This window comes from Herpailurus yagouaroundi, unplaced genomic scaffold (genome assembly GCF_014898765.1).
Source record: "Herpailurus yagouaroundi ecotype Mexico unplaced genomic scaffold, PumYag 28, whole genome shotgun sequence".
NCBI lineage: Eukaryota > Metazoa > Chordata > Mammalia > Carnivora > Felidae > Herpailurus > Herpailurus yagouaroundi.
In genome coordinates, this window is record NW_024412376.1 from 122,493,891 (window position 1) to 122,511,228 (window position 17,338).

At 40.4% G+C, this 17,338-nt stretch overlaps 2 protein-coding genes across 3 annotated transcripts in view; one reads left to right on the forward strand and one right to left on the reverse strand.

Moving 5' to 3' along the window:
* Nucleotides 1-12,662, forward strand: part of IGFBP7 (insulin like growth factor binding protein 7) — a 70,982-nt gene extending 58,320 nt beyond the window's left edge. Inside the window, exons 2-5 of the mRNA XM_040482780.1 lie at nt 3,804-3,913; nt 10,395-10,511; nt 11,234-11,360; nt 12,383-12,662. Coding sequence (XP_040338714.1) covers nt 3,804-3,913; nt 10,395-10,511; nt 11,234-11,360; nt 12,383-12,402 — 374 coding nt within the window. The 3' untranslated portion in view covers nt 12,403-12,662. The remainder of the gene's footprint in view (nt 1-3,803; nt 3,914-10,394; nt 10,512-11,233; nt 11,361-12,382) is intronic.
* The window catches only part of POLR2B (RNA polymerase II subunit B), a 42,003-nt gene continuing 37,249 nt past the window's right edge, over nt 12,585-17,338 (reverse strand). For both annotated transcript variants that reach the window (XM_040482761.1, XM_040482751.1), the window contains exons 23-26: nt 16,912-17,025; nt 16,362-16,522; nt 13,283-13,478; nt 12,585-12,836 (exon numbers count right to left, since the gene is read on the reverse strand). In XM_040482761.1, the coding sequence (XP_040338695.1) occupies nt 12,747-12,836; nt 13,283-13,478; nt 16,362-16,522; nt 16,912-17,025 (561 nt within the window). In that variant the 3' untranslated portion in view covers nt 12,585-12,746. The remainder of the gene's footprint in view (nt 12,837-13,282; nt 13,479-16,361; nt 16,523-16,911; nt 17,026-17,338) is intronic.

Here is a 17,338-nt window from a genome sequence, read left to right on the forward strand (position 1 = left end):
CCAGAAGTAGTCCACACATATACAATGAATGAATTTATCATTACGATTCACTAAGAAAAGGATGGCCTTTTCTTTTTTTTTTTTTTTAACATTTATTTATTTTTGAGACAGAGAGAGACAGAGCATGAGCAGGGGAGGGGCAGAGAAAGAGGGAGACACAGAATCCGAAACAGGCTCCAGGCTCTGAGCTGTCAGCCCAGAGCCCGACGCGGGGCTCGAACTCACGGACCACGAGATCATGACCTGAGCCGAAGTCGGACGCCCAACCGACTGAGCCACCCAGGCGCCCCAGGATGGGCTTTTCAAGAAATAATGCCAAAGCAGTTGATGTCCTTGCAGGGTGAGGGGGTGTGAACTTTGACCTCTATGTTATAACATCCACAAAAATTAATTCAGGATAGACCACAGACCTAAATGTGAAAGGTAAAACCATAAAGCTTGTAGAAGAAAATGGGAAAACAGGAGAGATCTTTGTGACTTTGGGCTGGGAAAGAAATTCTTTTTAACATGGCACATAAAGTACTAATCATAAAAGGAAATGTAATAAATTGGACTATATGAAAACTAAGAGTATCTTAGTTTTAAAATTATGCCATAGGAAGACTTCAGAGCATGTCTTCAACGTCTGTGACAGAAAATCAGGCTGGAATTCTTCCACGGGCATTCCAGAATGTGCCCCCCTGACAAAGATGGAGGACCCTGCTACTCATTGTGACTCTAAGGAGATGGATGCAAGTTAAGATAAGTGGTTTGTTGCAAGGCTGAGGCTCTGAGACCTCACAATAAAAAACGTCTTCTGTTCCTTGTGTGGTTTTAATACATGAGAGGCAGCTTTGTTCCCAAGCCCCTCCACAATGCTGAACACTGGAGTATTCTTTTCAGAACAATCTCTTGGGATCCCCTGAGCTTTGAGGTCATCCTGACAAGTCTGTGTGTGGGAAGGAGGACAGAGCCACATGGAAGTCCTCAGAGAGGTGAGCGAAAGTAGTTCACATTCCAGCCAGATCCGGTTCTCTGGTCTCCAAGCCCCTGGAGGAAGCCTGAGATGGGGTCAGGCCCAGCCCAGCCCTTTGCGGGGTCCCGTGTTGGTTCAGTCAGACTAGGAAGCATTGGAGACAGAGCCAGAAACATGCATAAACACACACTGCCATGCTCCCCACATCCACATTGCAACAGAAAAGCCAAGACCCCAGGCCACGATAGATGCTTCCTCTTCAGACCTAAGATTTAGAGGAGAGGAAGGACAAAATATATTTAGAGCTTTCAAAACTTTGATTGTTTTGCACATTCTTACAAAGGGGGAAAAAATAAAAATACCCCAAGGGATTAGAAAAAAATCAGCATCTAATACTTGAGATGAGTGGGAAGAATCTTCTGTGCTGGAGTCATTTCCTTTCTGTTTCAAGAAATTATTAGCGTGCTGGAAATAGCCTGTTGCAAAAGGGGAGACTTCGTGTCCTTTGAATGCTGATTATGCCAGAAAATTTTCCAGGCCTAGAGGGGAAGTTGTCCCTTTCCCAGGACACTGATGCAAGATGACCCTATAGTTAGACATTTTATTTGGCTGGAGGACCCAAGAAAGTGGAGAGCTGAAATTCAGAGGGGACGATTAACTCATTCATTCAAGAACCGGCAGTGAGCATTGAGGACGGGCCGGCTTTGGTTCTTGAGAAGTGTGCTGTCATACCTGGGAAGGGGCCGAGGTGGCAGGGAGGGCAGGCTCCCAGCTCTGCCTCCCTGTTCTGTGGACTGACCCTAATCTCTCTGAAGGTCCCTGTGCCCACAGCCTGGCATTCTTAATTAGCAGAAGTGAAATATTAATTAAGTACAACCCACTAAGAAGCAGGTGTGCGAGCCTCTTCTACAGCAGATGCTGGGGAGCTGCCCCCCACTCCCCAAGGAGCAGTAAGCGAGCCCAGCTCTCTCTGTTGGTTTCAAAAGTGTTGCATTTCAGAGCTGGACCAGCAGGTGGGGTTACTTGCATCAGGTCCAGGTGATGTGTAAAGGATTGGAGTCCTGAGACTTTCCTGTGGCATCTTACTTAGGTATTGCTTGGCTGATTGGAGCAGGTATCAGCACTTCTTCCATAAAGGCCCAGATTGTCAATGTTTTAGGCCATACAACCCTGGCCACAATTGCCAGACTCTAGGCATGACTGTGTTCCAATAAATCTTAATTTATAGACACTGACATGTGAAGCTCTTTTAATTTTCACAAATTTTTCCCCCCACCAACCATTTAAAAACACAAAGACCTCTTAGGACCTGTGCAAAATCAAGTGGCAGGCCAGGCTTGGCCCATGGGCCATAGTTTTTGCTGGCCCAAGGATGTCTTTAGGAACAAAAAGGATGTATACCATTGTTGGTGGTCCTGTGTAATTACCGGAGGGGATAGATCTGATACAGAAGCCCTAGAGATGTGTTTCAGAATTGGTGGAGGTGGGGAAGGGGAGATATCACTTAGGCTCTCCCTGTGTGGTCGGCCTCATACCTGTTGAGGCTTTTAGGCAGTGCCTTGACAGGTCCCCCCACTTGCCAATGCCCCCTTGCCCAGGAGCTAGACACTTAGAACTCTGGGAAAGAGCTATCTCCTTGGGTGTCCTGGTCACACACAAGAGACCTGTCACTGCTGCTGTTTTATCCACTGCATCCCCCAACTGAGAAGAAAGACCTTTCTACCTTCTCCCTGGATACCCAGGCCGCTTCTGTTCAGAAGTACCTTTGCAGTCTCCAGGGCACACAGCACTCTACATTTTTGTCTTAGATGAAGACAGATCCATCAGGCAGAAGGAAGATCCATTCCTGCCTGATCACTTTGATTTGTCAATCTTAGACCCTAAGCTTCTTAAAACAGGGACTGCCATCTTTTCTGGGTGCTCAGCACCTTTTCAAATATCTTCTTAGATTTTTTTCTTTCATTACCTAAGGAGTGGTTGGGTATTGCCCTCTCCGCCAAAAAAAATATAGAAATTCTGATAAACAAACAAAAAGGAAAAACATTAAACATTTTGGAACTGAACTTCATTGTTTTGGAATATCCCAGATAATGCAAAACAACTGGTAAATTTATTTTTTTTTATCTTTTAGTATAAAGTGTTTATTTTTTTTTAATATACAAAATCTATTGTCAAATTGGTTTCCATACAACACCCAGTGCTCATCCCAAAAGATGCCCTCTTCAATGCCCATCACCCACCCTCCCCACCCTCCCACCCCCCATCAACCCTCAGTTCTCAGTTTTTAAGAGTCTCTTATGCTTTGGCTCTCTTCCACTCTAACCTCTTTTTTTTTTTTTTCCTTCCCCTCCCCCATGGGTTCCTGTTAAGTTTCTCAGGATCCACATAAGAGTGAAACCATATGGTATCTGTCTTTCTCTGTATGGCTTATTTCACTTAGCATCACACTCTCCAGTTCCATCCACGTTGCTACAAAAGGCCATATTTCATTCTTTCTCATTGCCACGTAGTACTCCATTGTGTATATAAACCACAGTTTATCTATTCATCAACAACTGGTAAATTTAAACCACTAAACATGATTTGAGGGAGTAGAAAATTTTGTAAATAATAAATTTACAATCATTCATCCTAATGATTTTTGTTATTTAGATGTATGCATTTCCAGAGCAGAGCTTAAAATCATGCTGGTCACAGGGGGAAACCAGTCTGATCTTTGAAATTTGTCTAGATAATGCACAGAAGGCACAGCCTCATAAACATAATCAAGGACTTACTGGCTAGCATGCTGACTGATGTTAAAAGACTGTTTAAAAAGACGGGTTTGGCTTTGTGTCCTCTCTTGTAGGTCCTTCCATTGTGACACCTCCCAAGGACATCTGGAATATCACTGGCGCCCAGGTGTACTTGAGCTGTGAGGTCATCGGAATCCCAACCCCTGTCCTCATCTGGAACAAGGTCAGTGACACAGATTTCAGGAAGACATCCTCGACTGACAGTCTCCCCTCTCACTGTGCAATGATGGCAGTAATCTAAAACCTTTGGCCTCTTCTATTCCCTGCAGCTCCTCAAATGTGGTGAAGCCTTGTGGCCATCTTGCAGACACCTCGCCTGGCTCTGTTGAACAATTTTACTGACCTCAAAAATAGTCTCTGCTTTTGTGATCATTGCCTGAGAAGGGAGCCTTAGGAACTAGAAGACTATAATGCTGAACACACTAACCCACCCTCTGAGTGTGTGCATGTGTGAGTGTGAGCATGAGTGTGTGTGTTCCCATCGGAGATAGTATAGCATAGTGGGTAAGGATGTGAGTCTCTTAACCAGGTTGTTGGAGTTCTAAGCCTGGGCTTTCTTAGCCTGAGCAGTATTAACATTTTGAACCAGATGATTCTTTGTTGTGGGGGCTGCCCTGTGCATCATCCCTGACCCCCTATCTACCAAATGCCAATAGCACCCTCCCCGAAGTTGTGGGAAATGTCTCCTGGGGGAAAAATCGCCTAGAATGAGAATGAGTGCTTTAAACCTCAGTTTCCTCCTGTCTGGTGAAGGCAGCATATAATTTCTGTAAAGGTTGCATAGAGTAATGCAGGTAAAATTACTTGGCTTGTTATCAGATACATAGCTAGAATTCAGTTGATGGTAGCTACTGTTCCTGGAAATATATCTCTTCAAGTGGCATTGTCTTGTGTAACTGTCTTCACATTTGAAGGACAGCATATTCTCAGCAAGTCTGTAGAAGGCAAAAGAAAATACTCATTTGCCAGATCAAATAATACTTCACAGTTATACTGTACATTATTTTTCGTTATGTCCCTTTTTGTGCATTTTGCCTCGGTTAAGCCTCACGACAGCACTATGGAGTAAATATCATCAAACTTGTGCCAACAAAAAGGAAATCTAGTTTAAGTAAAAAGGTATAACCAGATACTCCTTTTTGGCTGGTTTACTTCTCCAGCAAGCTCTAAGGTGTTCTCTCTTGATTATTTTGTTTGCTGGTATCTGACCAGAGGATCAACTTCTAGAATTCCAGGTGGATTGTGGCTCCTGTGGTCAGAACTCTTTATGTTGCAAGTTGTAGAAACTCACTTCAAACTACTTTGGGCAAGAAAAAGGGAGGGTGGGGCGCCTGGGTGGCGCAGTCGGTTAAGCGTCCGACTTCAGCCAGGTCACGATCTCGCGGTCCGTGGGTTCGAGCCCCGCGTCGGGCTCTGGGCTGATGGCTCAGAGCCTGGAGCCTGTTTCCGATTCTGTGTCTCCCTCTCTCTCTGCCCCTCCCCCGTTCATGCTCTGTCTCTCTCTGTCCCAAAAATAAATAAAAAACGTTGAAAAAAAAAATTAAAAAAAAAAATTTAAAAAAAATTTTTTTAAATAATAAGTGATAATGGTAATAAGGAGAAGCTCTCCAAAGATGTAAAAAGAGAGTTCAAAATCTCCCTTTTTCCTTCCACTCCCTAAAATAACCAGTGTGAACTGCCCTGGTTTTATCTTTCTATACCCTCACTTGTGCCCATACATACACCCACATATCCTCAGTATATGGAGTGAGGTAGGAATATAGTGAGCATATTACTCTGAAATTTGCTTTTCTCAGTAAATACTTTGTGGGCATCCCTCTAGGTCTGCTTCTCAGCAACTACAAGATATTCCAAGTATGGATCTCCGTAATTACTAAATCATTCCTGTATTGTTTCTGTGGTTTCCAATTTGTGACCACGTTAAATAATGCAACCTTAAACATGAGTCTATATATATCCTATATGTAAGTCCTTCCCCCCGCCCCGATAGGATAGAGTCCCTCCAAAAGATACATGACTAAGTATGTCAAAAGATTTAATGCTAGTGTTAATAGACAATGTCAGATTACTTTCTAAATAGATTGTAGTAGTTCACACTCCCCCAGTAGGGATGGGTGCCATTTTCCTGCATCCTTACCAGCACTGAATATTGCCCTACTTTTTTTTATTATTATTTTCTATTTTAGAGAGAAAGAGTGCAAGAGGGGGAGAGGGGGAGAGAGAGAATCCCAAGCAGGCTCCATGCTTGGTACGCAGCCCAACATGGGGCTCAATCCCACGACCCTGGGACATGATCTGAGCTGAAATCAAGAGTTAGACACTCACCCAACCGAGCCACCCAGGCACCCACTTTTTAATTTTTGTTAATGATGGGTAAAAGAATTCCTTTCATTATTGCTTTGATTTCCTTGACTACATTGAGAATATTTTTTTTCACACTGTAGTTTTGTGGGCTTTGTTTTTTGTTTTGAGAGAGAGCGCAAGCTGGGGAAAGGGACACAGAGAGAGAGAGAGAGAGAGAGAGAGAGAGAGAGAGAGAATCCCAAGCAGGCTCCATGCTCAGTGTGGAGCTGGACACTCCCTGGGATCATGACCTGAGCCAAAATCAAGAATTGGACACTGAACCAACTGAACCATCCAGATGTCCCTTTCACATTGTAGTATTTAAATATTTTTGTGGTTCTACAATTTTTTTAAATATTTGTTTTATTTTCATTACCGTAAACAGTGTTCTATTAGTTTCAGGTGCACAATATAGTGATTCAGCAATTCCACACATCACCCAGTGTTCCTCACAAGTGCACTCCTTAATCCCCATCACCTATTTCAACCATCTCCTCCTCCACCTCCCCTCTGGTAACTGTTCCCTGTAGTTAAGAGTCTGTTTGTTGATTTGTCTTTTTTTCCCCCTTTGGTTTCTTAAATTCCATATATGAGTGAAATTGTATGGTGTTTGTCTTTCTCTGACTTATTTCACTTAGCATTATACTCTTTAGCTTTATGTTATTGCAAATGGCAAGATTGCATTCTTTGTATGGCTGAATAATAATACTCCATTGTGTATGTATACCCCATCATCTTTAACCATTTAATAATGGACACTTGGGCTGCTTCTATAATTTGGCTGTTGCACATATTGCTGCTGTAAACATAAAGGTGCGTGTATCCCTTTGAATTAGCATTCTGTATTTTTTGGGTTAATAATCAGTGCAATTACTGGATCATAGGGTAGTTCTATTTTTAACTTTTTGAGGAACTTCCATACTGTTTTCCATAGTGGCTGCACCAGTTTGTGTTCCCACCAACAGTGCATGAGTATTCCTTTTTCTCCACATCGTCAACACTTGTTTCTTGCTGTTTTGATTTTAGCCATTCTGACAGGTGTGAAGTGGTATCATTGTGGTTTTGATTTGCATTTCCCTTATGAGTGATGTTGAGCACATTTTCATGTGTCTGTTGGCCATCTGGATGTCTTTTTTAGAGAAATGTCTGGTCATGTCTTCTGCCCAGTTTTAATTGCATTGTTTTTTGGTCTTTATATATTTTATATATAAGGTCTTTACATACTTTGAAGAGAATATTTTCATGTTTGTGTTTTATATGAATTGCCTGTTCAAATATCCTTTACCCATTTTTTATTTTTGAGAGAGTGAGCGTGAGCGGGGGAGGGGCAGGGGAGTGGGGGATAGAGGATCCAAAGCATGCTCTATGCTGTTAGCACAGAGCCTGATGTGCGGGTCAGACTCACAAACCGTGAGATCATGACCTGAGCCGAAGCCCATCACTTAATCAACTGAGCCACCCAGGCGCCCCCCCCCCCCCCCCCACCTCCTTTACCCATTTTTCTGTTGGGTTGTTATTATTAGTCTGTGGCTTTTTGTACATGAGAGATAATGACCAACTTTCTCACATATTACAAATATTTTTTTCCTAGGCATTTTGTCTTTAATGGGTTACAGTGGCTGGAGATCTGAAAGTTTCAACAGACATGTATTTATTTCACCATAAACCTCTTCAGAAACTTCACCAAAAAGGCACAGCAAATATGTTCCATACTGCATAAATGTCCTTTAATGGTTCCCTGAAATTCAGTGAAGCTTCAAAATGTATTAACCTGTAAGAATCAGACTAATCCACCCTACTTCCAAAGTCATTGGCACTTTTTTATTATTAATTGCTTATCTGCAATAGGATTCAGGAAGACGTTGTTACAGCTAAAATCCAAGCAGAGGGCGCTGAAAGGACTTCCTGGGTCTTCCTGATTCTCTCCTAGCTGACCCTTTATGGTGAGCAGGACTGCTAGCCAGTTTTTTGTGCCTAGATTTCTAAGGGTCAAACTCTGAAGCACTTCCAGCCTATTGCACATCTGTAGAATTGTTTTAGAAGCCACTTTTTTCAGCCTGCATACTTCCCCCCCCCCCCCAAATTAGGGAACACATTTATCAGTGAACTCCCCTTACATAAGGGAGCAGGGGAGTATGCCATATAAAAAATTCACTATGTAGTAATTCTTGACATTTCTACAGGTTTTCTATGTGGTGTGTACCTTTTTACAATATATTAAAATATGAGTTCCGTTAAACATTCATTTTCTAATCCAATACTTAACAAGAACAATTTGTACATAGTGAACCAGGTTTCCTCACAGAACACTCTCCCTAAGAGTGACATACTTTGAGGACCAACAGGTTAGTTGTAGAGATTCAGTAATTCAGGCAGTAGTGTTTTTTTGCTCTGGTCACACACAAAGCTCTTAAAGAGTCCTAAAATTCAGTAAAGACCAGAGATCTATTACTTTGGCCATTAAATCAAATTAATACTTACACCATTATTAAAGCCATTTTTAAATATTTCAAAATCTGCACAAAAACAAAAAAATCTGCACTAGCATGAACTGTTTTGCCAGCTACTTGAGAAACGGAAGGAAAAAAGATGCCTGTTCATCTGTTTTGTCTTTCTAGCGCTTATATGTGAAAAACACTAAGATACCTGGTTTTCTCTAAGAGTCGCAATATGGGGAAATCCAAGTGGGGGGGGAAGCAAACAAGCAAAATCCAGGCATTCCGAATCAGTAATGCTAGATACTTTTTAGAGTAGGAGTTGGCCTAGGTTCCTCGTGGTTTTCAGAGCCCTGGCCCTGGTGTCACACCACAGAAAAAGAGTAGGTTTGAAGTCGAGACCAGAGTGACAGCACGTGGTAAGCGTGGGATCACGCAGGAGAACAGCGGCACTAATGTGGAGGGTTCGTACTGTAAGGTGGTCTTTTTTGGCTTAGAATTGCTTAATTATAAAAGAAAAAAATGAAAGCTACCTGTGAAATTGTAGATCCTTTTTTCTAACTAGAGGTAGTAACATCAAGCTAGCTCTTAAAGGTGGCCTGGGATGGAATAAACAAACATTACTTCATGTATCTGTGTGACTTTTTAAACCCATCATTATCATACACCTTAAAATATTTGTATTCTGTGACTCAAGCAATTCCACTTCTCCAAATTTATGCTAAATCTATATGCACAGAAGGGTTATAAGTAAATTTTACTTTTCCATATATTTTTATGTATTTTCCAGAGTTTATATAATGAACACAGTTCAGGAGGGGGAAAATTAGGACAGTGTTCATTATTGCCCTCAAACCAAGGTGCATGTCTTCTTAACCCATCCCTGTTCTCACCATGACACACACAGGGGTAGGCAGCTTTTGTCAGGTCTTTAGTAAACCATTTGATGAACCCTTGGCCCTCAGAACAAAAGGAATGATATTGGCTTTGGACTCGACTGATTTTCCATTTCTGTAGTGGTTGCAGGACCTGGGCTCTTGTATAAGGTCCCAAGAATCAGACCTAGCACTTGGTGACACAGTTTGTCAAACATGGTGTGGCAAGCAAGAAAAAACTCAGCAAAGAAAAACAGAATTTACGAGGGCATGAGTGAATGATGGTAGCCAGTGGCAGGAAAGTATGACGGTGTGTATTCCCCCCAAGCATGCAGAAAAATAATTTAAAATACAAAGGGGCACCAGATGGCTCAAATGGCCATCTTGGCTCAGGTCATGATCTCACTGTTCCCAAATTCTAGCCCTACATCGGGCTCTGGTCTTGACAGCTCAGAGTCTGGAGCCTGCTTCAGATTCTATGTCTCCCTCTCTCTCTGCCCTTCCCCCGCTCACGCTCTGTCTCTCCCCAAAAATAAACATTAAAAAATAAAATATAGGGGCGCCTGGGTGGCTCAGTCAGTTGGGCGTCTGACTTCGGCTCAGGTCATGATCTCGCAGTCCGTGAGTTCGAGCGCCGCGTCGGGCTCTGTGCTGACAGCTCAGAGCCTGGAGCCTGTTTCAGATTCTGTGTCTCCCTCTCTCTGACCTTCCCCCATTCATGCTCTGTCTCTGTGTCTCAAAAATGAATAAATGTTAAAAAAAAAAATAAAAATAAAAATAATAAAAAATATAAACTTAGAGGGAAACTTACAGGAGGAAATAAAAGAAGATCTATATGTAAGTATTAAGGAAAGGGTAATATGGAAATTGCTGGGTTTAATCCAGTTAGAAAGTCTGATGTATGCCCTGTACAATTCTAAGAATGTTGATCATGTTCCAAGCTGATAAATCAATGCAGAAAGCCCAACAGTATTTCCTTTTGTTTTTGCAGGTAAAAAGGGGTAACTATGGAGTTCAAAGGACAGAACTCTTGCCTGGTGACCGGGACAACCTGGCTATTCAGACACGGGGTGGCCCAGAAAAGCATGAAGTCACTGGCTGGGTGCTGGTGAGTACAAAGAACTGGCAAGGATTTCATTCTTAGGATTAGACACTGCAAACCTGGCAAAGGTGCCAGATGTCCTGCCCGGGCTGAAAGAATTTGCCCTGCCACCGTCTTTGCAATGGCCCTACTAGGAGCCTGCTATTCCTCTTTCAGAGGTAACTAAAAAGAAAAAAAAAAAAAAAAGTTGAGGTTGTTTGAATGTTTTGGAAATAACCAACAAATAAGAAAAAATTAGTTCTCATTTAAGAATTCAAAGCAGGGGCGCCTGACTGGCTGAGTCAGTAGAGTATGTGACTCTTGATCTCCGGGTTGTGAGTTCAAGCCCCATGGTGGGCTAGAGCTTACTTTAAAAAAAAAAAGAAGAAAGAAATTCAAAGCAAAATCCTCACAGGAAACTAAATGGCCCGAGCATTAATCAATTATTAACTTAACTTGACGTGTGATACTGCTAGATAGAACTTACTCTGTCAAGGTCTTCCTCAAACTAGTATGTGTACCTGTTGGACAGCTCTTTACCTCTGCAGGGTGATCAGAAGTTGTCCATGGTGTGCCCTCAGAGCGTGAATCCTCCTAGCAGAACACAAAGAGCAGCTCAGTCCCCCAGCACAGTACTGGTGCTATTTCTAGCAGTCTCTTTACTATTCATCTTAAGAAAGAATGAGCTGAAGCCACTGGGAAAAGAGAGGACTGCCACAGAGGAACTAAACAGCCTTTCTCCTTCACAGGTATCTCCTCTCAGTAAGGAAGATGCTGGAGAATATGAGTGCCATGCATCCAATTCCCAAGGACAGGCTTCAGCATCGGCAAAAATTACAGTGGTTGATGCCTTACATGAAATACCAGTGAGAAAAGGTAAGTAACAAATCTTACAACCATTTAAAAAGAACTCGTGCTTTTGTTTAAAAAGAAGAGAACCAAGGCCCTTTAAAAAGGGCTAATGCTTTTGTTTAATAACAGAACCAAGAATGAAAACATCAGACATAGCTCTTACTGAAATTTGGATGTTCGTTATCCACAAAAGCATGCTACCAAAATGTAGAGCACGTGGCTGTAAAACAACATCTGGATGCCTATGGAACACTACTGTTAGGACTTAGGTGCTTCACCTTATCTTACATGTAAGAGTTAAAACTCAAATTTGAAGGGAATCACTTCTATTTCCCTTAACTTTCTATCCACGTGGCATTTTTTCCTTGGTGTTGTGACTATTACGTTAAACTTCCATTTAAAAGTAAACGATTGTGGGCAATTCTGGTTCTTCACTTTGAGATTTTATAAGAAAAAGCCAGAAGAGGAAGTATACTGACAAGTACCCAGCTCTAGCTGCCTCTATCCACTTCACCATCAATATCCTGGTGGCGTCAGCATATTGTTATATCCTGGTGCTACTTTACATTTCTATAGTTCTAGTGGACTGATGTCCGAACTGGCTTTCTCTTAAACCAAAAATAACAAATTTATCAGCATCTGTCCCACCGTGCAGATCACTCACCTGTGGTATGGAAGGAGGAAGTATCAAGTGAGCATGTGTTTGGCCAGAATTCTCTTTGGCCAAGATGTGTAAAGCGAGGTGATATCTCAGCTCTGCCATTAATCCTCCACCTGAAATTTTGAATGAAAGCCTCTCTAGCTCTCCACTTGCTCATTTGTGAAACGAACTCTTCCACTTCTATAGTAAGGCCCATCTCTTATGCATAGACCGGTACAACAAAAATCACAGCCCAAATTCCAAAGAGCATGCCACCATATCATTTATAGTTACTTATATATTCTTTATCCTCACATATATGGAAAACACTAAAGTACCTGAAAATTAGTTACAGATATGGATGTGGTTGACTTTCTAATTTTCATCTTTTTCTTTTTCCGAATAGGTGAAGGTGCTGACCTATAAACCTGCAGAATATATTAGTCTGCATCACTAACAGCAGTCCTGGATAACTACAGTCCTGGATACTTGCTGTAATAACCAGTGCTTGCCTAATAACCAGTTTCTTTTCATCCAACCCACTAACGCTTAGTTATATTCACTGGTTTTACATAGAGGAAAATCCAAAATAAAGGTAACACATCAAGACTATCTACAAAAATTTATTGTCTATTTACAGAAGAAAAGCATGCATGTAATTAAAATCAATAAAATGCTTTCTCACAATGCAGTACATTGGGTTTTTTTTTGTTTTAAGCCATATTGTAAAAACAAGTATTTACAAGCATCTTGAGGCTTCTTTAAAACAGCTAGACGCTCATCATTCGAGGCGCAATACTCATAGACATAAGTTCCTGAAACAGCAGTTTGCACGCATAAGGCATTCGCACCAAAGAAATCTGGGGGAGAGAAAAAAGGTAATTAGCAAAACTGTATTTGAAGTGACCCCATTTACCTACCCCAGAAAAAATTGTAAGGGCTTGGTAGTGTAGAAATAAGGGAGTAGGCTGGTAGCATTCCTCCTGCTGCCTTGGCTTTTTCATGGTTTTCTCCTGAGCAGCTTTGGTATTTCAGCCTTTCTGTCAGACATATTTATATTCGCCCTTCTCAAAAGGTTTTTTTTTTTTTAAAAACTCCCTAATGTAAAATGTTTAAAATTCCTTGTACAAGTCATTTCCAAAAGATTATATACTGGTTTTCTTGTTTTCTCACTTAAAACTTATGGAAGTATTAATCAAAATTGTGAAAATGTCCATCTGTTCCACCACACTGAACCTGCCTGGATGATTAGACCAACATGGTTATATCCTAGACAAAGTATCAACCGCCCGTAAGGTCTACACACCTGAGTTTTATTGCGACAGCCCCGACATTCATATGTATGGGTCCTCGTGTTAGCAATTGCCATTATTCCACAAAGATTGCAAACATGAACCTGATAGGGATCTGATGCCTCAAACAATCTTTCCCTTAAAAACTGGGCTGCTCCATGGGCAATCTGACAATCTCGTTCCATTTCTCCAAAACGCAGGCCACCATCACTGTTAAGGAACAAACAACAGATTATTTTGTACTTATTTTCTATTACTAACACCACCTTGACTTTCCAAATCCGTTTCTCCATGAATAAGTCTCCCAGGCAATCAAGCCTGAAATGATAAATGTATGTTGGTAAAACTAATGGAAAGAAGAGGTGAATGATCACAGGATTCCCCAATATGGAAGTAAAATGAAATACATTGTTCAAATGGCCAAAAAGTGGATGGTGACAGTTTCCCTAAAACTCCTAATGTACAAAATACATAAAACCAATGATTTTCTAATATTACCAAAAAAACAATTTATCGGTCAACTTTGGAGGATGAAAGACAACTCATTATTTTGAAAACTGATAAAGAATGAAGCATTTATCATGCCTTTAGGAACTATGTCACCAGGTAACCAGTTGAAACAAGATTTCTCTCTACAGAACTATTCCAACTATTAAGTGACAAAATAAAATTAAGGGCTTCAATCATTAATAACTGCTAAAATCACTAAGAGACAACCAGATACTAGAAATCTACAATACCACCTATACAGTATTACTGCACAAGAATGCACCCCTTCATATCATCAAAGCTCAAGATCTAATTAGCAGTTTACAAGAAAAACAGGAATATACAGCCCAAGAATGGAATCAGCAAAATCCAGCGTGTGAGAAAACACTCCAGGACAAATAATCCAATTACTTCAACAAATAAACTGCAAGGAAAAAAAGCTGGAAGGCAATCTATAGACTTAAAAAAATAAAAGCTTTAGGGGCACGTGGGTGGCTCAGTCAGTTAAGTGACCGACTTTGGCTCAGGTCAATGATCCCACAGTTTGTGGGTTCGAGTCCCACATCGGGCTCTGGCCTGACAGCGTGGACACTGAAGCCTGCTTAGGATTCTGTGTGTGTCTCTCTCTCAAAAGTAAGCATTAAAAAAAAATTTTTTTTAGATCAATCAACTGCAAAGCACGGACTTCTCTCCTGATTAAAATTAACAAACCTTTTTAAAAATTATTCAATCGGGTAAATTTGAACATTGGACACTGAATATTGAGGTAGATAGAGGTGACCCTTGAACAACACCTGAGTATGGGGCACTGATTCCCCCCCCATAGTCAAAAATCATAGTCAAATAGAACTTTTGATTCTCCAAACACTTTACTAATAACCTACTGCTGACTGGAAGACTTACGAATAACAATTAGCACATATTTTACATATGTATTCTTATAATAAACCTAGAAGAAAAAAATGTTAAAGTATTTATAGTACTGCATCAAAATCCGTGCATAAGTAGGCCTGCACAGTTCAAACCTGTGTTGTTCAAGAGTCAACTAAATACTGCGATTAGGTTAGTGTTCTAATCTTTTCAAGTAGAAGTTGTCTGGGTGTGGCCTGTGGACCCAGTGAGCGTGAAAACTATTTTTATAATACAGCATATTTACTTCTTTCACTGTGTTGACATTTGCACTGAGACGGCTGCAAAAGAAACAGAGTAAAACTGCTGAACACAAGTCCAGGCAGTGGAACCAAACGTACTAGCACTGTGAAGGGAGGAGGGAAAAGCCAGTTTTACTTAAGAATGTCATTAATGAAACTAAAGAGTTTTACTAAACCTTGACTTTTGAGAGTACACATTTTTAATATTCTATGACCTAATGGTAAGTTCTAAAGCAGCACTTCTATACTGAGGATGCCTGAAGAAAAATACTTGCACGATTCTGAACTAATCACTTTTCCCACGGGAGTATATCTTGAAAAAAGAGCTGACAGCAATTATATTAATTCAACACTGAGAACACCAACTATTTGGCAGACATTTTTAGGAAAATGAACAAAGTAATATGCCTATCACTTAAAGGAAAATAATTTTAAATATCTGTTGAAAATGATTAAGCTTTTGATCTTTCAGTCAAAAATTAGAATTTTAGAAAACCTTTATTCAACATTATGGCTTTAATAGTGTCCCAATAAAAGACTTCTGATAACACTGGTGAAGCCACTACAAATGTGAACTATTTTTGGATAAATATGTCAACATAAGCCAGTATTTTCCAAACAGCCAATTATGGTGCTACAAAATTACACATGTGTGAAAGATACACTCAAAGTGCAAGACAAGCCAGTGGATTTTAATATAATGAATACAAAAGATTCACTGAGTTGGCTTCTACATTACAACTAGCCTTTAAGAAACTACAACTTTTCATTTTGGTGTAGCATCAAAACATAATATCCAAAGTCACCTGAAAATGTTATTAAAATATTCCTCCCTTTTCCAACCACGTATCTATGGGAAGTAGGATTTTCCTTGTATACTTAAATATAAAAAATAAAATACTGCAGTAGACTGAATGCAGAAGCAGACAGAAGAATCCTGCTGTCTTCTAGCAAACCAGCTCATTAAAAAGATTTGCAGAAAGGTAAACCAATGTCACTCATTACTAAATTTATTTGGAAAATATATTTTCCATTAAAAACGTTATTTGTTGGGGGCACCTGGGTGGCTCAATTGGTTGAGCATCTGACCCTTGATATCCGCTCAGGTCATGATCTCATGGTTCATGAGTGCGGAGCCTGCTTGAGATTCTCCCTCTCTCTGCCCCTCCCCAACTTGCACTCTCTGTCTCTCTCAAAATAATTTTTTTAAAAATAATAACGATGGGAGAGCCTGGGTGGCTCAGTTGGTTAAGCATTTGACTCTTGATTTTGGATCAGGTCATGATCTCACCATTCACCAGTTCAAGCCCCTCATACAAGGCCTGCTTGGGGTTCACGGTCTCTCTGTCCCAACCCCCCTCTCGGTCTCTCTCCCCCCAACCCCACTCTTAAAAATAAACATTTTTTTTTTAATAAATAAATAATAACAATGATGGTGATGCAGCTCTCTTACCGAGATCTACCCTCCATGGGCTGTCTATTAAGGATCTGAATAGGTCCCCTGGCACGAGAATGAATCTTATCATCCACCATATGCTTCAAACGCTGGTAATATGTAGGACCAATAAAAATTTGTGATGTGATTTTTCGACCAGTGAACCCATTGTACAGGACCTGAAACAAATTTTGGAGTACAGACTTAAAATACTAAATATACATGCACATACTGTATGATTTCATTTATACAAAAATCAAAAGACAAAACTAATAAAAAGTCAAGAGAATGTTTACCTTGGGGTTGGGTGGGAAGGTAGTAGAAACTGGAAGGAGACATGAGGGGGTATCTAGGACTAAAAGGGTACTGGTAATTTTCTTTTCGAGATCTGGGTGCCAGTCACACAAGGTGTGCTCACTTTGTGTAAAATAAATTCATCAAGCTGCACATTAATGATTTGTGTATATAAAGTATGTGTCATACTTCAATAAAAGGGTTGATCTTTTTTAAGAATGAAAGTACACACATACAAAACAGAACAGACATAACTACTAAAGAGCAAATGTACCTCATTTCCTCTGAGATGGTAGCCATAATCAGATAATAGATTAGAAATCTTCTGCACATTAACAGCATCATTAAATGGAGTGGCATCACCAATTTCACCTTTGTTAGCTGATACCTTTAAAAAAAAAAAGTATTTACAAGGCTGCATCCTTTAGTCTCCTCTTAGAAGGAGACTTTCATTAATAAAAATATATTCAATTTAAATCCTTTCTATACAGGTAAGATTTTGAACTTAAAAATCTATGTTACATAAAGCTGTAATACTATAAGTTTCATTTTATTAATATCTTACATGAAATAGTATTTATAACAAACTAATCTACCAAAAAGATTAAACTAATTCCATTATAAGCCTTCAAAAAGGAAGCTATCAGGGGCGCCTGGGTGGCTCAGTCGGTTGAGCATCCGACTTTGGCTCAGGTCATGAT